This window comes from Triturus cristatus, chromosome 2_1 (genome assembly GCF_964204655.1).
Source record: "Triturus cristatus chromosome 2_1, aTriCri1.1, whole genome shotgun sequence".
Classification (NCBI taxonomy): domain Eukaryota; kingdom Metazoa; phylum Chordata; class Amphibia; order Caudata; family Salamandridae; genus Triturus; species Triturus cristatus.
In genome coordinates, this window is record NC_140581.1 from 1,133,591,942 (window position 1) to 1,133,614,772 (window position 22,831).

The 22,831-nt window shown below is 44.2% G+C and overlaps 1 protein-coding gene across 10 annotated transcripts in view; it reads left to right on the forward strand.

Moving 5' to 3' along the window:
* Nucleotides 1-22,831, forward strand: part of WDFY3 (WD repeat and FYVE domain containing 3) — a 1,391,721-nt gene that overhangs the window by 599,157 nt on the left and 769,733 nt on the right. For all 10 annotated transcript variants that reach the window (XM_085636566.1, XM_085636564.1, XM_085636563.1 and 7 more), the window contains 2 exons: nucleotides 6,621-6,839; nucleotides 17,437-17,618. In XM_085636566.1, the coding sequence (XP_085492692.1) occupies nucleotides 6,621-6,839; nucleotides 17,437-17,618 (401 nt within the window). The remainder of the gene's footprint in view (nucleotides 1-6,620; nucleotides 6,840-17,436; nucleotides 17,619-22,831) is intronic.

A 22,831-nucleotide genomic window follows, 5' to 3' on the forward strand; every position in this document is an offset into this window, starting at 1 on the left:
CCCTTTGCAACCCTTTTTGTGTTTTTGAAATAATCAGGGTGCCATCTGCAAACATAAGCAAGGGGACCTTCACACCTGCAGGAATTGCAGCGTCAGTTGTAAACGAGGCGAAGTAATTAACAACCCTATGAATAAATAGACTGAAAAGGGTTGGAGCCATGACACATCCTTGGCGGACCCCCTTAGATACCAAAAATCTTTCCGTAGTCTTGCCCTTGGGCGAAATTTGACTCATGTAACTTGACCACCAGAGAGAACCATTCTGGTGGCATGCCCATGGCCTCCAGAACCCCCCACAACTTGGAGCGTGGAACTAGATCAAATGCTGATTTAAGATCAATGAAGGCCGCGTAAAGCGTACCGCCTGCGATGATTGCCACGCGCCAGTAAATTAATATAAACCTGAACACTTAGTCTATAGTACTGACGTGTGGACGAAAACCAGCCTGTAACGGGGACATTATACCTTTATCATCGATCCAGGACTGGATACGACTTAACACTAACCTTGCCATAATTTTTTGCATTGAGTCAATCAGGCTAATAGGCCTATAGTTGCTAGGGTTGGCGCGGTCTCCTTTTTTATAAATTGGGAGAATTTCTGCTCCGCGCCAGGACTCTGGGACTGGGGCACCACTGGCAATTGCGAGTATTAAAATATATTCAACCCAGTTATCCTTATCAAATAAAAACAGGTCTGCTGGAATGCAGTCCGGTCCAGGAGCTCTTCCCTTAGGAACAGATTTAAGAGCTTTTTCCACCTCAGCCCTATTAAAGATTACAACTAAGTCGGACTTTTGTATTTGAGGTTGAGCTATAATAGCACTGGGAGAATTAAATTGCACCTGGAAATGGTGCACCCACTGTTCGGGGGCTACAAAGTTATGGGGTATTTTACTTATCTCACCATTACCCCATTTAACAAGTTCCCAAAACTTCTGCATACCCCTTTCCTTACTAGCTAAGAGGAGGTCACGCCAGCGTTGGTCATCTGCCTCTTTTTTAGCTTTAAGCTGAGTAGCTTTATATAGAGACCTTGCAGACCTTATGTCTGGGTATATTCTCAATTTAATAGCTTTAGACAGATTTTTATAGGCTACTCTACATGCCTTATTGTACCATTTAGCACATTTAAGGGCAACGTGTCTCTTAGACTTTCCTTGTTTAATAAAATAGGTTTTTAAGTTGGTAAACAGAGAATCATGCACCTGTGGAATCATTTGGTTAATTGCTTCCTGAGTTTCCAAGTTTGCAAGAACGGCTAATGTGTTCTCGACCTCAGCTGTCATCTGCTCTAATATGGTGCTATTTTCAGAAAGCATTGATCATTTTAATCTTCTCATATCTTGCGTAAGGGCAACATCCGCTGTGACATACTCCAACGGATGAGACCTGGTATGTAGGTCTAGCAACCGTAAGGGTAATAGCAGGGGGTTATGATCACTTTCTGTTCTGTCTCGAACCTCCATATCAATAAGAAGAGGCCACAACTCCAAGCTAATAAGAAAGTAATCTATTCGGCTCCTTTTAGCTCCACTAGAAAATGTATGGGCTCCCCTACTGTCAGAGTTGGACCTCCCATTCACTGCTCTTAAACCCTTCTCCAAACACAGACTTTTCAATTGGACTGCAGCTGCAGTCCATTTCTTTATTGGATCAAGGGTCAGAATAGGTATACTCCACTGGGAGTCTTCTTCTTCACCAAGATGACAGTCTTCTAAGTCCAGGGGCTCAAAGCAACAGTTAAAATCACCAGCAGTTATTATACTTTATTTGCCTCTAATCTCATCTACAAAGGTATCAAGATGGGATACAGTTTCTGACACTTTTCCTCCCACTGTGCCTCTAGCATATACATTTAGCACAATCACTTTCGGTTGGTGAAGTGAACATAACTGGATAGCTTGTATGTCAGGACTGTTGATCAATACTTCCTCCACCCTATACCCCATATTTTGTCTCACCCAAATTGTTAGTCCTCCAGAGGGTCTTCCTTTATTGCCGCCAACAGCCGGCTTTGAGAAGTTTAAGTACCCTGGACGAAATAAACTATCGAGGGACCAAGTCTCCTGGAAGATACATATGTCAAAGTTTTCAATAAAATCTGACCAGTCAGATGAAGCTACCTTTGAGCGAAGCCCCGCTATATTCCAGGAGACGACGTTTAGACCTGGATTCACATTATCCTGTGTAATAGTATGGGAAGCCTCCAATACATGGTTACCCCGATCCTCTGTTAATGTGACCAAATCACATGGGGCCTGAGGCGGGATAGGAACTATGAAGCCATATTTAACCGGACTAAGCTCTCTCTCCATGGGTACAGCACCCCTCTTACTGTTCATACAAATGTAATAAGGGCGACAATTATCAACACCAGCTAAGTTAGTATTGTTAGTAGTTAGCTGGTTTAAAGGTGGGAGTGGGTTTAAACATCAATCTACTTTTTCTAGTTGTGAGTCCTCGATGTGGGGTTTCTGAGGTGGTACTCCCCTCTGGTTCAGGGACTTTACAGGGGCATTATATTTTAACCTAATGTTGGATAGGATCAAATGGGACGTTCTTAAATCGAATGCCACTAGATTTTCCACTAGTTCAGCTGAACTAAGGGTTAAGCATACATAGTCTGTACAATGGTCTGACCTCTCAAATCTTTGGGCGGCAAAAATATCTTCCCTTATTATGGACCTGCAGTTTCTCCTATGCCGAAGCCACTGAATGCTTTTATTAATCAGGGATTCTTCATCTTCCCTGGATGAGCTGGACTTTCTTTTAGGCACATTAGTTAGGTATATTTGATTTTTTGTGCTATAGAATAAGGACCTTTGTTGAAATTTATTTGGCCAATGCTGGTGGAGGCCAGAGTAGCCTTGTGGATGTAATAATCTATGGTTAGCTTGATCGCCGTGAATCTCATAACCATTACGAGTAGTAAAGTTGCTATCAAGGTATGGCTGGGAATAGGAGTATAAAGTCTCATTGGTGGGCAATTGGGTCGCATTTGAAGTGGGATGGAGAACAGTCGTGACTGCTTCAATTTCATCCTGAGGCTTACCCTGGAGGACCATGTCGGAGACATTACCCGGAGACCCCCCAGATGTATGGAAACTAACATTTTTTAAGCAATTCGAACATTTGTCATTATAGATCATTTAGTTGGGTCTTTTAATTTCTCAGTTAGCTGTACAATCAGGGCCTTTAGGACAGTAATAAGTTCTATAATTACTCCTGGTTGTAGTGTTAAGCTAGTTTGTTCAGATGGTATCTCCCTCGAGCATGCACATTTACAAGAGTGTACTGGAGTTGTTTGAAGTGCTACGCCCTCAGATACAATGCATTCATTCGGTTGACCTAAGACAGTACTCTCAGATAGGGACTGAAGTGGAGTAAATCTGTTGCTACATTCTACTAGACATTCTAAATCACTAGCATTTCCTATTTGCTCAACAGAAGGTTGAGCAGTCTTACTTAATGAGTCTCCCTCTATTACAGGATCCAGTAAGCCCTTATCCACAGATTTTCTAAACATGGCCGGTAGAGATAGAGAACCTGTAGGTAGGGGTAGGCTTTTGGGGGGGTGAGATGGATGCTGCTAACCCTATTAGCGGCAACTGATGGTATTGTCAACATCCCTTCGCAGTCTTTAATTAAGTGACACCATTGTTACTTTTAATGGCGATACTTTTGGAGCCCTTTTTTGACTTCTTCCCCTTCCCCACAATACCTCCCCCCCCGAGCTTCAGCTGCTTTCCTTTTCCCCATACTTGACCACCACACAAATGGATCCAAGAGGAAGAAAGAAAAAAGAAAAAAAGATAAAATATAAATAAGTAAATAAAAAAAAAAAGAAAGAAGTAAAGAAAATTTTAAAAAAATAACAGCGCCAAGTCTTGAGTAGGCACACTTAGCCAACCACAATATCGGGCACCCTAGTACCACCTATGTTGAAGTGTAGAGTCCGTAAGGTCGGCAGGCTAGATTAACAGGATAACAATCAGCTTGGGATATCTACCCCTTCCGCCGTTTTCATACACTTGATCACGGTCAAATAAGTCTGCACGTTACTGATAGCACTAGGATCCAAATCGCCAAACCAACAGTACCTTGTTTGTGCAGACGGTGAGCCGGCGTTAGAGGGGTGGCCCTGCCCTGCCTCTTCCTGTCGATGACGGGCGAGAGACGGGCCCGCCCTTGGCCCGGGCTACGCACGGCGCGCCTGCGCGCGTCCCGCGATGCATGAGCCGCGCTGGGTTTTATGCGCGTCCGGCAGTGAAGTGGCGGGAGCGCCTCCAGGCGCGAAGGTCAGCACGGGCAGGGATGTCTGGGGGCTGTAGTCCGCCGCCTCACGGTTACAACAGCAGTCAATATAGTCAAAATACCTTTCACATATCCTATAGTTGCTATGTTCTATTCTATGTTTTCCAAAGAGAACACAATGTTTTGGAAGAGTGTACACCCCCCCTTCCACTTCCTGAAAGTATTTGTGATGATTACTCTTGGAAAAACCAGTGTCTGTTGCCGGTTATTTTAGTCATAATGAATCCCCAGTTAGAATAGTGCTTATATTAGTCATAGCCGCAACAAGTTTTGGAGGGTCCTTTGCAAAGAGGCTAGAGACCATTTCCTCCATGGAGAGGGTTGGCTGTCCTGGCAATGGCCAGATAAAGAAAACCATGCTCATTCACCAGTATTTTTTCTTTAGTTGTGTCTTACTGGTGTTTGTTACCCTGAAGACTCTATCACTATGAAGGCTATTGAATGAGACAAGTTTATTGCTTTATAGGCTGTCGTATACAGCAGAATAGGTAGAATACTCCATTCACCAGTTAACCCCCAAACACCATTGCACCTATTATATTTTAACTCTAGCAAGGAAGTATTTGTTCCTACGTGGCAGGAACGGGACATAATGAAAATGTAGAGTGTAACCAGTAGCATAGTGAACCAGATCACTAGTACTGTCAGTAAAATGTTGTTTCTATAGCTGTGGGTGTGTTGTGCTGGTGGAGTTGGCTTACTTGTTTAAAGTATTGACCAAATATTTAAGTCTGTAATGGCGAGCTCTAAATAATCCTCCACTGCTGCCCTCTTCCCTTACAGTTTACATGCACAACAGAAATAGAACAGACTAAAATTACTTTTCTTTTTTTAGCACTGTTTTTCAACATTTTTAATTGGTTTTTCCACAGATATATGTGAATAAACAATTTACTGGTAATAAGGAATTTTCATCTCATTCAGGCGTGTGAATCTGTGAAAGATTAAAGCTTGAAAAGAAATAAGTTACTTGCCTGTAACTGCATTTCTCCAGTAATGATAACGTATACAGATTTACATGCAATTCTCCCTCCTCCCTGCTTTCAGACTCACCATTTATTTATTATTACCTTACATCTTGTGTGCTTGGAACATCTGCGGTATGGTGGCCTCTGGGTGGAGTGAAGTTCAGAGGCTGTCCGCCTCATTGGATGCAGTTTGGAACATTTTGAAGGAGGTGAAAGGACTACTAACCCTACACTGTTTCTCGGTTATTTGTATGGAAACTGATTTGTACACTATGTTAAATAAGACTGCAGACTCCCACATTGACCATGGGAAAAACTCAAGCATATGAATCTATGAAAGTTGCCAAGCTGATAGCTGGGGTTACAGGGAAGTATCTAGTTTATCTTTCTATTTAACAGTGTACCAATCTAAAGTGTTTGCCAGGTGATCGCCATAGTTTTATGCAGATACCGATACCTTTATGCACTTAAAATTATATTTTATTCCTGGGCATGGTGAAGCGACCCAGAGTATGCTTGATCCCCTATCGACTGGCCCAGCTGGCCTTATTGCTGGCAAAATGACAGGTGGCCTTTGTCTGGATGGGAGCTTTGCCCTCATGCTTACACATTGGTTGAGGCATCTGCTAGAATTGTGGGTAGCAGAGGAACAGCATATGCAGTGTTGAGGGGACGACTCAGGCTATAATGAAATGAGCCCAACTGGTGGCTATGTATTACGATGATGGTGATCATTCCAGGGAGGATGGTTCTGGGATAGAGAATTGAACAAAAACTGGGTACCTGTACTCGATGTTTCCTTGACGGCCAAGTGGGCAATAATGTTTTTTTATATGATATTTGCTCAACATCTTGTTTCATGTATTGTTGTCTTGAAAGAACCTCGGGCTAATGGACAGTCCATGTATGTCTATAACTATCTCATTCGATCATATATGCTTCAATTGAATGGCTCCTGTTTAATACTGTCATGATGCACTGAATGGTTTCTTGTTTTCATACAAAATCAATAAACAGTTTTAAAAAATAAGTTTTTTATTCCTGTACCATGTTATGTTTGTAAATAAACCCTATTGGGAGAGAGTTGTCTCATGAGAATGTATTGCTTACGTATATTTGGTAGTATACACCAATATAATTTGAGACCTATAGTTTTATTTTTGAGCGTGTCTGTAAAACACCATTAATCTGTGCTTTTATTCAGTAAATAAAGCAAGAAGTAGTGATCCCAGTGTAAGAGAACCAATTTAAAAATGAGTACAGCAATATTTCCTCCAAATGATGCTTTTAGAACATGTAATATTGTACAGCTCAACCTGACATTTTGTTTTTTAGGTGAAAGGTTTTTTCCACCTCCGTCGGGATTAACCTACTCTACTTGGTTCTGCATTGAACGTTTCAGCACGCCACCACACAACCACCCAGTGAGACTTCTCACAGTGGTGCGCCGCGCCACTTCATCTGAGCAGCATTATGTGTGCCTTGCAATAGTAATTTCTGCCAAGGACCGGTCACTTATCGTGTCCACAAAGGAGGAACTGCTACAAAATTATGGTAATATTTTTTTTAAACTTTCGAATAAATCTCACTTTTTTCCATTTTAAACTGTGATATTTTCTTTACAAGTGATGTGCCAGGAAAGGTATCCTTGTTTTGTTATGTTATTTGGGTCTTGATATAGCTCGCAACTCGTTTCCGTAGGGACATCTCTGCCTTGAGATGCTGTGTTGGAAAGCATTTTTGAACAGTCCTGCTGTATTGTATTATATCATTTGTGTTGTGGCGAAATGAATGGTGCTGAAGTGCTTATCCAGAAGGGTAGCACACTAGGCCATGTGTATGTGCTGTCTTTTCTTTGACCCTATGTGGGGAGTGTTTTCATGTCATGAGTGATGACCAGTGAGATTTTGTTATGTTATTGTTAGACATTACTTAGCAGTGTGATGAATGAGAAAGTGTGAGATATAGGCATGTATTTTTATCGTTTGTGGAATGCTGGCACTGATTAGCTTTGAAGGTCCCTTTACTATTTAGGTAGTTTTGTTTTATGATCTTAACTTGATTTCAGGGCTGTTTGTGGCACGAGGTTGCTCGCTCTAAGAACTTTTGGTCTGTCCTTTGCTCGAATTTGCCACTATCTTTATAGATGTAATTATGTATCTGATGATTTGTGCCAGAATAAATTCTTCAGTGTCTTCTCTTCGAAAGATGTCACCATTTTGCTTTGTCCATAATTCTGTATGTTTTTGTCTTGATTAGTTCTTGAAAAACAGTTCTATTTTGATGGTATGTTTTTTGATTTGATCTTTTTTAACTGCAAACTGAATTCCTAATCACAGCAAAGAAAATGTCAAGTCGTTGAAAGAAATGAAATTATTTTTAGGGCTAAAATTGCCGTTCCATGAGAAACACCTCTCCAAATTCAGAGAATATCCAAATCATTGGTTGTACGACTGTACAACACAGGTAATTACTTTGCATGCCTTTGCCACTCATTTGTTAGCACATATGTTTTTACAGCAAATATGCATTTACATCGCATGCCAATGTCATACATTGTTTTAGATTTAAAATCAATGTATTTGTGGGGGGAGACCCCACCCTCCCAACTTAGCTTAAATGCGTAGTATTGGCATACGTTGTAAATGCATATTTGCGGTAAAAATATGTGCGGTAAAAATTGCATGGTAAAGGCACAACGAGGTAAAAACCTCGTTGTAAAGGCTGTTTCCCAAATCATTGGGCAAAGACTTGGCAGCAGCAGTAAAACTATAGAGGGACATTGTTGACAGTACAAATACTTAGGGAAAATATAAAGCAAACTGAGTTATCATTGAGACAATGTGAGACACCTCCATTTGCTGTAAAATATACACAAGTTCATTGATATTGAGAAACCCAATTTTTGTAAAGTGATTGATTTCTTTGTTTGAAACATTAATAAAATGATTGTTTTATAAAACCCCCAAAACGTACAACTGACTGTAAATAAACGTTAATGATAGATGATACTGAAGCTTGGCATTAGCCGACACCTGTTGATGTTGCACAAAAAAGTGTTTGTATATATCTTTTCTTGCCCCAAGTAAACGCTGGGCACTCAGGGCTTTACAAATTACGTCATTATTTTATTTTCAATCTGCGTGCAACGAATTACTGACAAACGCGGTGGATCTGTGGATCAGCTCGTCAACAGCAATGCTATGATTGGCTGGCGGCAACCTGAGAGAAATGTTGCAGCCGCCATTTTGTCAATAGAAGCATGGTTCCCGCTAGGGGGTAGGGGGATAAAGTGTAAATAGGATATAAGGAGTCAGAATAGGGATATCCTGATCCCATGGGACTTACGGAGGGGTCTGTGAAGGACCCCTCATGGGCAAGACATTGTCCAAAAAGATTTTTTTATGGGACGCCCGAGTGTCATGCGCCAAGTGCAACTCGCCTGGTATCTAAGTTCTGCGGGAGCGAAGAACAGGTCTCCCACTCACCTTCAGACCAAGGGCCATATGTACAAACACATTTTCCCATAGGCACAGAATGGGTAAAAACCTTTGCTACATCTGGCCCCAAGCTTCCACACTTAGAATGGCAAGTGTAGGCCGTTTCCTTGGTCTCATGAACCAACACCACCTAGTACAGCATAGGTTGGTAGTATATCACCTACAGTCCTGCGCCTACTCCTTGCATAGGCTACAGCGTAGAGGAGGAAACATACCACTGAGTGATTTTCTTTATCCAGTATACAATACGCAGGCTTTTGGTACAGTGCACTGAACATTTTGACGGGTGGAGTTGTGTGGTATCGGTACACGTGCGTTGATTCTGCTGCAACCGCTCGGTTGCGCCTTGTAGTTGCTGTGCCAGGGAGGACAAGGTTTTGGAAGATAAACTTGGTCATTGCTGAGTATAAGACTCTAATAAGCGGAAGTTGGGCATGAGTAGGGAAGTTCAGGTGCAGGAGCCTGGCATATGGACGGGTTTACAAGAAGGGGGGGGTTGGGCACAAGGTTTCAGGCATGGAATTGGCAGACCAGTCGTGTGGTATGTACATGATTGGCTGGTACACAAGATTTGTCCTCAGGAAGGTACCCTTTCCAATCCACTAAATAGGAAAGGCGCACATGCATACTCTGTAAATCAAAAAATATTGTTTACTTCATACTCCTCATAGTTATCTTCCAAAAGGGGGGGGTGGTGGAGGAATTGGGCTTGTGGTAGGGACTTGGGGTTTCAAAAGGGAAGTGTGGAAGACAGGATGGATATGATCATTTGAAAGGGTAAGTTTCACTGCCAAGGAATTGATATCTTTTGGATTGGAAATGAGCGTGGGTGTAATTTCCTTGGCCCATCTAGCTTGATATTCTTTGTGTTTAACCATACTAGATCACCTACAGCATATGTTTGTCAGATTGGTATTTCATCAGTTCTTTTGTTATATGTAGCTGTTTCGTAGTTAATACCCATATGTACTGTAAGTTCATAAGGCCTGTATCTGCGGCTGCTACTGTATATGATAACTGGAAGGGTAAGACCCTTGGGTAATAGCCCAAGTTGCAATTAAAGGGAGACATGTTATTAGCAGAGTGGGTACTGTTGTTATAAGCGAAGCCTGCTAACAGTAAGGCTCTCACCCAACTGCTAGTCACAGAGGCCAATAGACATCGAAGGTACTGTTCCATGGACTGATTAGCCCTTTCCGTTTGTCCATCTGGCTGCGGGTAGTAGGCTGAAGACAAACAGTGATCGATGCGTACAACCGTGCTGACCTCCTGCCAAAATGTGGACACAAATTGGGAGCCACAATCTGATAGTATCACAGAAGACTGGCCATGAACTTGATTGACATGAGTAATGAGTATATCTATCAACTCCTTGCCAGTAGGTAATTTAGTAAGAGGGAAAAGAGCCATCTTTGAGAAAAGGTCTACTACAACTAGACTTGTATGGTTTTATTTGTCTTTAGGAAGGTCTGTGATAAAATCCATACTAATGGTATGCCAGATTGTAGGAGAGACTGGAATAGGATTAAATCACCCCGCAGGTAGTGCATACAAGGATTTATTGCTGGCACAGACGGGGCAAGATTTTACGTAGATCTGTACATCTCTAGTTATAGTGTCCCACTAAAACAATTGTGAACAAAATGATTTGGATTTTTGTTCTCCAGGGCGTCCTACCAGGGGCAAGGAACGACACCAATGAAGCACCTGATTTCTAAGGTCCTTGGGAATATAGAGCTTTTGCTCATGATAAAACAATCCTTTCACAGAGTGGTTAGGGTGTGCTAGCCATTGGGTCTGCTCTTCTTTTTTCATGGTAGTTTTCAAGCTATTGAGAAAATCACAGGAAGAACAACTACCCACTGTCTTTTCGTTTTGTATCATAGGGATGTCTCTCTTTAAAGCAGGGTTCTCCAAAGTCGATCTTGGACGGCCGGATCAATGCCAGATTTTTAGCAAATCCCCATTTAGATAACTACATTTATCTTAAAATCTGGCTTGGATCAGTCCCTCCAGGACCGACTTAAGAGAACCTTGCTTTAGTGCCTCTTCTTTCTGGTGTGATACATAAATGCTGAAGAGGGCATTAGCCTTGTCATACTTTTCCCCAGGTCGATAAGTAATGACCAAATCAAACTTGTTAAAAAATAACACCCATCCCATTTGTCGAGGTGTTTGAGCTCATGCTGATCTAAAGAATTGTAGATTTTTCTGATTGGAAAATATCATAATAGGATGTTGTGCCCTCCATTGATGGTGTTGCCACTCCTGGAAGGCCAGTTTAATTGCCAGTAGCTCGCTCTCAGCAAACATGTATGTCACGCGACCACAGACCAGACGAGGCAGAGGTTTGCTGTGTATAAGCTTTATTGGGGTTCACAGGCTAGGGATGGTGGATATGGTGGGTAAAGGACTGTCTTTACCTTGGTCCAAAGTTCCTGGCGAGGTCTGGTCTTGTCAGTGGTGGCCGTCTCCGCCGCTTTCTTCTCCCACTGGCTGTCCGACCGGTTGTACCCTCGGTAGAAAGAAAAGAGACGGTCAGTGCCTTATTCCCCTCTTCCTGTGAAGTTCCCTGCGCGCATGTGCTTTTACTGTGGTTCCCCCTTAGTACACCCAACCAACCGGTATGCTCCGTGATGCGGGTCGTTATCCAAGGTGTGCATATACCACCCTTAAATCAGGTGGTTTCCCGCTGGAGGTAGATTTGGGTTTCCCTACCTTTTGTTTCCACCTACCCTTCCTGTCTCTTTAAATGTGCCTCCAGCTCCTTACGCGGCGCTTACTTCATCAGGGCGGTCCCTCACAGGCCAGAAAGGCTCAAATGCGCGTGCCACCACCCCACCAATGTGCGCCCGGTCTACCTTATGACTTGCCTGAAGCCGGGACCCTATGACAAGGTCACGGCCGTCTCGTCTGGAGGGCCTTCCTCGGGGCACGTCCCGGCTCCCCTCTGGGTCCTCCCGTCGTCGTCTCGGATTCCTCAGGGGTCTGTCTCCTCGATCCCGTCTTCTGTGGGTCTCTCATTCTCCTTGGTTTGTGGTCCTCCGCTCTGCTCCTCTCTTCCTCGGCCTTCCACACAGTCTGTGTTTACTTCCGGGTTTTTCCGTCCTGTCAAGCACTGCCCTTCCCCTGCCGTCAGAGTCAGCACTAGTCGATCTGGCTCATTGCCCCCGGGTTATTCTTGTCGGTCTTCCTGGGGCTTCCCGTTTTGTTCCGATGCAAAATCTTTTTAGGAAGTAAGGCGATAGGATGCATACTGCCAGTCTCTTCATCATGTTGGGATAACACCCCGACTGCTTATTGGTAGGTGTCTGCTTCCACAAAATATGTCAAGGAAGGATCTGGGTGTTTCAGTATGGTTGCTGTAGTGAACTTTTCCTTGAGTAGATCAAATGCTTGTTGTGCCTCAGAAGACCAGTTGAACGGTATCCCTTTCCTCAGTATTAGAGTGATCATGGTAACAATGTCAGAAAAATGGGTGATGAGACGCCAGTAGAAGTTGGTAAAACCCCAAAATGTCTGGATATCTTTTACACAGGTAGGTGTGGGCCAGCTCAGGATGGCCTCGATTTTCTTTTTTTTAATATCTACGTGGATGTCCTCATGACAGAGTATAACCCCCAAGAAGTCAACCTGGTTGACCTGGAAAATACATTTTTGTAGTTTAGCAGAGATAATATAGTCACACAGCTTTTGTATGACTTCAGATGGGCTCATGTTCTTGTTCAGTTTGTGAATATATCAAAATGTCCTGAAAGGCTGCAGGGGCGTTGCACAGCCCAAACATCATCATACAATATTCAAATAAACCCAACTTGGTGCTGGATGCCATTTTCTACACATCGCCTACGCGGATGCTGATCAGGTGATGGGCTTCACAAAGGTCGACTTTAGTGTAAATGGTTGCCTTTCGTACCTGATCTAAAAGCATGGGGATGAGAGGCAATGGGTTCTTGTTTTTGACTGTTACTTTGTTGAGGGCTCTGTAGTCAATACAGCTACAAAGTTCTCCATTCTTTTTGGTGACAAAAAAAATGTGCCAATAACACAGGGGACGTGGAATGACGAATAAACCCACTAGACAGTAGTTCATCCAGATACGCCTTAGTGATGTCCCAGGTTCTGATAATGCATACATTCTGCTACAAGGTAACCTGGTGCCAGGCACTAGATCTGTCCAGCAGTCAAAGCTTCAGTCTGGGGGTAGGATAGTTGTCTTGACTTTGTCGAATACATCCACAAATTGCTCATAGGGTTTTGTATAGTTGGAGCCTCAATTACTGAAGATGCAGCACAAGCCAAAGGGGACTTCCACTCCGTAGCTTCTTGGTAAGAGTACTGTAGCCATTGTTTTGAGCTCAAGGTTACAGTACAGGCTATCCAGTCTATTCTTGGATTTTGCTTCTGCAGGCAAGGCAGCCCCCAAATGGCTCCAAAAACAGGCTTATTAATGAGATCAAAACTAATCTCCTCAGACTGGCCATTATCTGTTCCATCTCACCCAATGAGTCAACCTCCTCCCTCTTTGGGCTGTCTAGTATTCTGACCTGTCAGGAATGGTAGCAACAGCTGTAGCAGTTTTTCTGGGAGCTATGTTCTTTGGTTTGACGGGACACTCCTGGACAAAGTGACCACCCTTCCCACAATTCAAACAGGTTTTTGTTAATGCTTTTTGTCTGTCTCTACCTGTGTTAATGAAAAACGTACACCTTCTATCTGCATGGGCTCAACACCATTGCTACTCTTGGAATCATCTTTCTTGTCTACTCCCTGTAGAACATAAACATGGGGAGGGATCAGTCTTGGACCTTTTTCCTCTACGCTCACTAATGCGATGATCATGTTTGACTAATAGGCCTATGAGTTCTGAGAACTCTGGGGGATCCACCACTTGAGATGCAATGTCTTTCAATTCATCCTGCAACCCGCGGTAAGACAAAGAAGTCCCTTTTTCCTCAAGCCAATGTGTTTCAGAGATGAGCCTATTGAAATTTGTAATATACATCAGTAAATCTTTGTTACCCTGTTTAAGATCAAGGAGTTCTGTATCGCTGGCCTGCATGAATGTGTGTTTAGCGAACAGTTTTCTCATCTGTTCTTTGAAGGCCATGAAGTTGTACAGTACAGGGTTGTTCTTTTCCACCAGTGGGACAGATCAATTGGCTGCATTCTCTACCAGATAGGAAATGACGAAAGCCACTTCAGTGCCATCATCCAGGAAAAGCTGCAGCCCTACAGAGGAACTGCAGGTGGCATTGGTTCATAAATACCCCAAACTTGTTGCGACCTCCCCAGAACCTCTCAGGGGTAGCTAAAGGTTCTGGTACCCAAGTCGTTACAGAGAGATTTATTGGTGGACCCCCACCAGAACTCGATTGTCTCTCAGGCCACCCAGTTTTCTCTGGAGTAAACACTGGGGGACATATGAGGGGTTGTGTTTTGGAGATGGTCACAAGTCTGTCCCTGGGGTTCTGTTCTAGGTTTATATCTATCTAGTTCACTACACAAAGTCTGTTTTTCCTGCTTTAGAGAATATACAGGGCTGAGCTGACTCATCCTTGGTGGGACTAGGACGTTGCTCCATCTTCGCTCAGGTGGATTCAAAGTTGTGGGCATGGCTTTCTGTCATGTGCCAAATGCCACTTACTTGGTATCCAAGTTCCGCAGGAGTGAAAAGCAAGTCTCTCTCTCACCTTCAGACCAAGCCTCCACATTCAGAATGGCACAAGTGCAGGCTTTTAGCCTGCTGGGGAGACGAAGAAGGGAAATTGGAGAGAAGGGAAGAGGAGGTAGGAAGACACTGGGTTACTGTAGGGAAGATACGCCAACCACGGCTGACAGCGATGACTGAGCTGCGCCTCAATGCAGACGGAATCTGTGCTTCCTGAGGAAACCAGAAGAACATGAAGGTCAAAGGTAATAATATAAAAGATCTTAATTCATGTGGGACTATGCACAGGGATTCTTTGATAGGCCACAACTCACAAGTCAAGCAATTGTGAGAATTTAGAAGTGACAATAATCCTTGCCCCTCGTAGACATTAATTTGAAAGTAAAGTAAGAATGTACTTACAATAGTGTATCTTTTATGATAACCCAGCAGATCCTTGTGGGTTCACAGTGAATGAAGCTATGTGAAAATATGGTGCCTCTACCACATTTCGGAGTGATAGAAAATAAAATCTATAAAGTCCTGATGTCACAAAGCATTTTTCTCTCTATACACACAGTAAAATTGAATAGACCCATTACTAGACCAAGAATCCAGTGGTGAACTTAGCATTAACTCAGTCTGACTAATGTGACGACTCTAGGGCTGCTTCTTTGCTGGTTTAGGGGTCCTTTGCTGTAGATGTTTATATTTTTCCTTATGAGCATCCGTAGAGGAAGAATAATGTTTAGTAAACTGCACTGTGCTGAACACCCTCGGTACTGCATCTCCTCCTTTCCACTTATCATGTAAACAAATCCTGACCCTTTGGAGGCATCACTGCACAGTTCGCATTCACAGTGTCTGGGTTGGGACATTCCGCTTGGGACATCTTGCTCTTCTGATCATGGCTTCGCAGTTTGCCTGTTTGTGTCACTTCCCCATGGTTGATCAACTGCTCTTCATGGATTCATCTGCCTCTGGGCTTGACATGATCCGTAGCCTAAGTTGTCCTCAAACAAACATTGTTCCTCCATCTCATAGGGAAGGCCTCAGAAGCTGGACAGTCCTGCAGGAAATGAGGAGGTTGGCAAATCTATATCTGTCCCGTGCCGATGATTGCATACTCCTCAGCAGATTTTTTCCCCCTTCCTACTTAAAGAAAAAGATTTGTCCTCCTTTTCAGGTTTCTAATGCTTCTTTTCCTTCTCAGTTCTTATCTGTCCCCTTTGTGCCTTGTACCTACTTCCTCATTCTGCCTTCTGTTAGCTTACCTTTTGCTTCTCACTGTGTCCGATTCCCTCTCATTCCGTGGGTCCTTTTCCTGCGCTTTGCCTCCTTCCCCCTCATGTCCTATATCTACTCTGCCCTCCTACCCTGTGCATGGATTTATACTTCTCCCTGGTACTCTCTTCCTCCTTCCATGATTAGCGTGTAATGATAATGCATCTATCCATGCAATTTGCAGTGTAATCTACCCCATAGGTGCCAGTGAAACTCATACAAGCCAGTAAAAAGCAGATCCCCAACCACATTGTGACAATATTGCAGTCTAACTCATGGACATTGGTTAAACAAAATGCCATGGGCAGTGCAGAATGCACTATAGGATTGACCACATGGACCATCACTAGCCCCACTTCAGTCTCCTCTTTTCTGTTGAAAGTGCTAGTGAAGTGCAAAGAGTAGAAACTAAACGGAAACAAAACAGAGCTTCTTGTATTCTGTTAGTGGCCACTGAAACCAGAGGTAGCAAAGATATCAGGGCTACCAAAGAACAAGCCCCCCTAATTCACATCATAATGTCTAATGAAAGTGTATCACATAGTGGTATGTCACATATTCTTTGTCACAGAAATCCAACTCCTTCAAATAGAAAATCTTCTGTTGTTTAGGTGGTTTTCAGTTTTTTAGCTCCCAGCCTACCAGACATCACAGCCGTCTGGTTTGCTAAAGACATCTTGGGGGCTTCCAGAAAGTTGACCTCGGCATGCATTCTGCCTGTTGCTTGTCATTGACTTTGTGGTTTGTAACTCAGTTTTCTTGCTTTCCATTTGCTGGCTTTATTTTTTTTAGGCTGTCCAGCTTGAGTTCGCACCTTCCCTTGCCCAAACCTTATTTACTGTATCCTTCCTAGTGCTCCCTTTCTGTAAACAGCCTTGTGAATCTTGTTCTTATTTCGTCACATTTGCTGTGCATTCAAAGACGGAGGTCAAAAGTTAGGCGCTGGCTTCCAAGGATGCTGGTTTACTTCTCTTTCCCTGACTTCAAAGGGAGAGGATTTATGTGACAATTTTTCTGGATACTGGGGGTAGGAAAGAGTTTTTTATCAAGCACATGACAACATTTAAATGAACTGTGCATTTCATAATATATCAGATTTAGGAACATAAATGAAGCACATTTTTTGTTAATTCTAAAGTGTTTTGGAAACAAATACTTTAATATGATCAAAACAAATCATTACACAAGGTGATGCAATTTCCACACATTTTCGTCAAACTAACTTCTTATAACCACTTCCTAATCCTCTGCTTATTTTGCAGTTACTGTTAACTCGGTCTGGGGGATAGCACTAGAAAACTCTAATGGGGACAGAAGCAAGGAATCTCTGCATGACTGTCATTGGAGTTGTACTTAACCACCTTGTGTAAAGTGAAAAAACCTTGGCTGTTATACATATTTAGCAAGTGTGAACCCCCAAAGACCAGAACGCTTGGTGGTCCGTATTTACAGGCAGGTAAAAACTTTGTTCATCAAGGATCCCACTGCTGAGAGTTGAAATATCAGAAATGATGAGCCCATGAAGGCCAGATATAAGAGGAAGAGCCAACATTATGGGAAACTGAGCTTGATGATTCCTTTGAGTATTTTAAACAACATGTCACAGATAAATGATTTGTTGCAAGTAACCGTTAATCAGCCCAGGCAAATAATATTAAACTAATTTTCTCTCATCTGGTTACCAGTTAAACCTTTGACCACCTGTTTCTTTTTTCAGTTGACGACTTCAGTGAAGAGTCCTCTTTTTACGAGATCCTGCCTTGCTGCTCTCGATTTCGATGTGGTGACCTCATTCTGGAAGGACAGTGGCATCATCTAGCCCTTGTCATGAGTAAAGGAATGTTGAAGAATAGCACAGCCGCTTTATACATTGATGGTCAACCTGTGAATACAGTGAAGGTAGAGTACACCTGGGTGCATTTATCTTTGCTCTTAATGATACATAGTACTTCAAATGTAGTAAATGTAACAAAGTAGTTCTGATAACTAAGCTGTAAACCATTTGTTTCATGTAGCATTTGCTTGGTCCAACTGTAAATAATATTTAACCATGGCAGCATTTTGGCCAGTTTTCCCACAGTTAGCGTGTCTTTCAGTACTGTTTATTTAATGTTCTATTGTAGCACTGACACTGCTTCAAAGAGCTTTTCAAGTGCAGGAATCTGCAAGATCATGATCAGGACAACAGTGCCGTTCGTTGCCAACATATTTTTCTAATAGTGGAAGCTATTTCTTGCACCACAACTTTCCTCCTTTATTACATTCTTGTTGCCTCTATTCGATCTATCTATGGGCACAAGCATCTTCCACCATTACACAAAATCATTGTATTGTCCTGTTGATGACCTTGCTGATTACGGCCGAGAAGCTGAATTTTCTTTGGGGACCTTTTTTGTCCACCTTAATCACCGGCATTGTGTGCACCTTTCTAAATCCACCACCATAAGTTGTTATCTCGAATCATTAGAAATAAATTCATATTTTCTTAATTGTAAGCCCCTGACGTATAAATGATTTACTGATCCATGAACAATTTACACATTGGATAAAATACATGGAATATAAGCACACTATTACTTAATTTTGATTTGTGGATGAGTCTGCGTGGGATATTGTTTTTTTGAAAAACTTTATTATTTGCGTTAAACATAGCTGATTACAATCATGTATATATTGTATATTTTGCATTTCTAGTGTTATACGTGCCGGCCCCACAGAGTACATCACATAAATGCACTTACGCTTCTCCACTGTACCCATTGGAATTGACATTACAGTACATAAAAATGTTCCCCAGTAGAGCATTATCTGTGTTTGTCATTCACTCAGTTCGGGATCGGATTCCTCTGGAGGTGGGGCGCACAAGTTTCCTCGAAATGTGTTCCATTTCCCCCACACTCGCATCCATTTTCGTGGGCACCCTCTATGAATGAATACTGCTTTTTCCGCTGTCATAGCGCTCTCTAAGTCACTACTCCACTGTTGGTGAGAAGGCACCGTTTGTGCCCCCCCAGTCTTGATAACCTGTTTGGCTAGTGTAATCCCCAGGGTCGCCCAGTCCTGCTCCGCATGGTTGAGGTCTGTTGGTTTCCACACATTGAGTAGGCATCTCCTTGGTTCCGGGGAAACATTGAAGCCACATACTCGAGTGATCGTGGCCAGGACCGCCCTCCAATATTGTGTGATGTGGGGACAATCCCATAGTGTGTGATAAAAGGAGCCCGCTAACCCGCACCCCCGAAGAAAGAGCGGTGTATCAATCCTCCCTATTTTATAGAGTGTAGATCTGGTGTAGTATGTTCTGTGCAATATTTTAAGTTGCACAAGTTTTAGTCTGGAGGGGATCGCCACCTCCCGCGGGGACGCCAGCGCCTCCTGCCAGTCCTGCTCGTCCATCTCTCCCACCTCAGTTTGCCATTTTCTCTAAGATTGTGCTTGGGATCTTTTTGATTATTGACCAGTTTGCGATATGTTAGAGAAATTGCTTTTTTGGTAAGACAGTTCGTTAACAATTGATCCTCGAGTGGCGAGGACTCGGGGAGGTCAGTTCTTGGAGGTATGGCCTTCGTCTGTGCGTGTTTTATTTACATGTAACGATATTGCTCTGTCCCTGCCATCTGATACGATGCCTGTAGCTGAGCAAAAGTGACTGCACCCCCCTTTTTCCACAGGTCCCCAACCGTGGATATGCCTATTAGATCCCAACGGGAGAAACCCAACCTAGGGGTGTCCCAGAGTGATGTGTGTCGTGTCATCACTCCCTCCCAACCAAGCGCGCGCTGCGCTATAAACCAGACGTGCACAGTGTGTGTCGTGGGGCCGATCAGCGCATGTTTCCGAGATTTATTGTATAGGGCGCCCAGGATTCCGTCTGTGCCTAGAGTATGCCTGTCCATACGTAATGCTGGCTCTTCCCGGGGAGCGTGAAGCCATTGATTAACCACTATAAGCTGAGAGGCCCAATAGTATAGAATGTTGGGCAGGGCGATTCCCCCATCATACCAACTCTGTATAAGTTTACACATTGCTATTCGTGGGGGCTTCCCTTCCCAACAGGAGGTGCCCCACCTCCGCCTCAATAGACTTGAAGTAGGAGTTAGAGAATGGGGCAGGTGTATTTTGTAAAGCGTATAAAAACATACGAAGGGCCTTCATTTTGAACAGAGCCGCCCTCCCCAAGAGCGTCAATGGCAGGGAATGCCACCATTTCACATCACTACGGAGTCTCTTCGGGGGGGGCAGGAGATTACGGCTGAAGAATTGTGTGGCGTGATGTGTATGCCTAGGTATTTAAACTCATCTTCTAAGATCGATATCACAACACCCCGGGTTAGGCGTGGAGGGGGGCCCTTAAGTGTGTATAACACCGATTTTGCCCAATTAATAGTGTAACCGGAGACTCTGCCGTAAGACTCGCAGATGTCAAGCAAACAGGAGCAGGACCGTCTAGGGTTTGCCATGTATAGCAAAATGTCATCTGCGTAGAGGGAAATACGGTCTTCCTAACCCTCCGCCCACTGGGTCCCTCCTTATCCATGCCTCCAAGGGCTCGAGCACCAAAGCGAACAGGAGGGGGCTAGGGGACATCCCTGCCTGGTTCCACGCCCCAAGGGAATGTCCTCTGAGAGCCATCCATTGACTACCACTTGCGCCAGTGGTTGTGCATACAGCAGTTGAATCCAGGCACAAAATTTGGACCCGAAACCAAAGTGCTGCAGCACCGCAAAAAGAAAGGGCCATTCCACTCATACTGGCATCTAGCGAGAGAATGACCGCCTCCTCCTGGAAGGTGGGTATTCTTGCCAGCACGCCATGGAATCTCCGGAGGTTCATCGCCATGTTCCTACCTGGCATAAAGCAGGATTGGTCGGGGTGTGCCAGGGTCGTGAGGTGGGGCTGTAGCCTGGCCGCCAGCGCTTTCGCAAGTATGTTCGCTTCTGCGTTAAGAAGCGAAATTGGACAGTAGAAGGTACACTCTTGTGGGGGTTTACCTGGTTTTGGAATCGCAATAAGTGTTGCTTCTCGCTGGTCTCTAGGGAGTGTTCCTATCTCTAGGCTGGCCTCGTACATTCTCAACAGATGGGGCACCAACATGACCTCCTCTTTTTTAGAATGTTCCATGGGAATACCGTTGGGACCCAGTGCCTTCCCTGGTTGAAGCCCTCTAATGGCTGCAGTGATTTCATCTATCGTGAGATCTGCCTCCAACGCCTGTATGTCCTGTGGTGACAGCCTTGGCAGACGTATGTTTCTGATAAAGGCCACATCTTCCTCTATGGATGTTGTTGCCATGGGGTGTATACTTTTTCGTAGTGGTGTGCGAATGCTGTGACTGTCATTTGGATCCGTTATTGTCTCTCCCGTGGGCAGGTGGAGCTGTGCCACCCATCGACTGGCTCGTTCTTTTTTATCGAACCAGGACAGGAGGCTGCCTGCCTTATCCCCAACTTCATAGATGGTGTGCTGTGTTTTCTTGATTTTCCCCTTAGCTTCCTCCCATACGTGGTCTCTATAGGCTTGTTTTGCAAGACTGAGGGAGTGGGCCGTGTTATCAGTAGGGTCTGCGGCATGCGTGCTCTCTGCCCGGCTGACCGCCTGTTCTAGTTCCCAAACCTGCTGTGCTTTGTCCCATTTGTGGGCTGTGATCAGGGAGATAGCTTGTCCGCGGAGGACTGTTTTATATGCTTCCCATATGATGATGGGGGAAGTCACTGATTGCATATTTTCTTGAAAATAGTACTCAGAGGTCTTATGCTGGCTTTTCTATTTTCGGCTCTTTGAGGTACCCAGGATGTAATGGATATGTGCGTTTCCTCCCCATGAGGTGTGATGTATATGTCATTAATAAGGGGGCATGATCCGATATACCTCTGGGGAGGTGTTTGATCTCCAGTATGTTTTCCAAACCTGTGGGGGAGGCAAGCATATAGTCTATTCGCAATAGGCTATCATGTGCCCAGAGTGGTAGGTGTACTGGGGTTCTTTGGGGTAGCGTGTGCGCCACATGTCAACTAGCCCGAGTGCGTCCAGGAATTCCCGGAGGAGTGATGAGGTCGTCCCCTGTTTCCTTGGTGTGTTCCTGTCCTATGTGGCATCTATTTTAGCGTTAAAGTCGCCCCCTATGATTAACTCCCCAGGCGGTAGTGCTAACAAAAAAAAAGTACCAAGGGCCGGGAGGGCGAGATTGTGGAGCGCCAGAGGAATGTATACGGTGACAAGGTTGTATGTTCGCCCTTCCCATTGACAGGAGAGTGCTGCAAAGTGCCCCTGATAGTCTGTCCATGTCCTGGTTATTACCATAGGGCAGCTTTTTCGGCTCAAGATCCCCACCACCATGGATCCCGATGTAAAGTCGGAGTGAACTGCCATTTTGAACCCCCATCTATCCAGTGCCTTAGTGGCGGTGCCCACTAGGTGTGATTCCTGTATGAGGACGGTTGATGGGGCGTGTCTCTTAAGATATTGTAATACCAGTCCCCTCTTTATTTTATTGCACAAACCATTTACATTCCAGGATATTACGGTTAGGGGCGAGCCTAACATGTGTGTGTTTCCGGGCTGCGAGTGCGAAAGGCCAGATGTTACGACCCCCTGGGTATGTGAGTGATCAGTCGACATCGGAGCTGTTTTGGTCGAGTATCACCTCTGTAGGGCACCGTCCCTTTGGCAAATTGCATCAGCTGTGAGTGTTCTCTTGTAAATAACATAGAATTAAAATACTTAAACATGAACTTCACCCCTCCCTCCACCCCCCTCCCTGCTCCCCTGCAAGCCGGATTCCTAACTACCCGCCGCCCCAACAGTGCAGAGTGCGGGAGGGAGTGAAGTCCGAGACGTCCCTTGAAAATCCCCATTACCCCAAGACATACCAAATATATGTAGTACGTAGCAGTACCTGTATCGACAGATTTCCGTTGTAACTTCCCAATCTCTATCCTGTCGTTGTGAGCTTCCTGCTTGCTGCCAGCCCTCAAGTCAATCATGGGCCTCCTCCGGCGCATCAAAGAACCAGGTTTTTCCATCAGCTACTACCCACAGCTTTGCAGGGAACAACATTGAGTTGGTGATTTCTCTGCGCCTGAGTTCCTTTTTCACTTCGAGGAAGCTCCTTC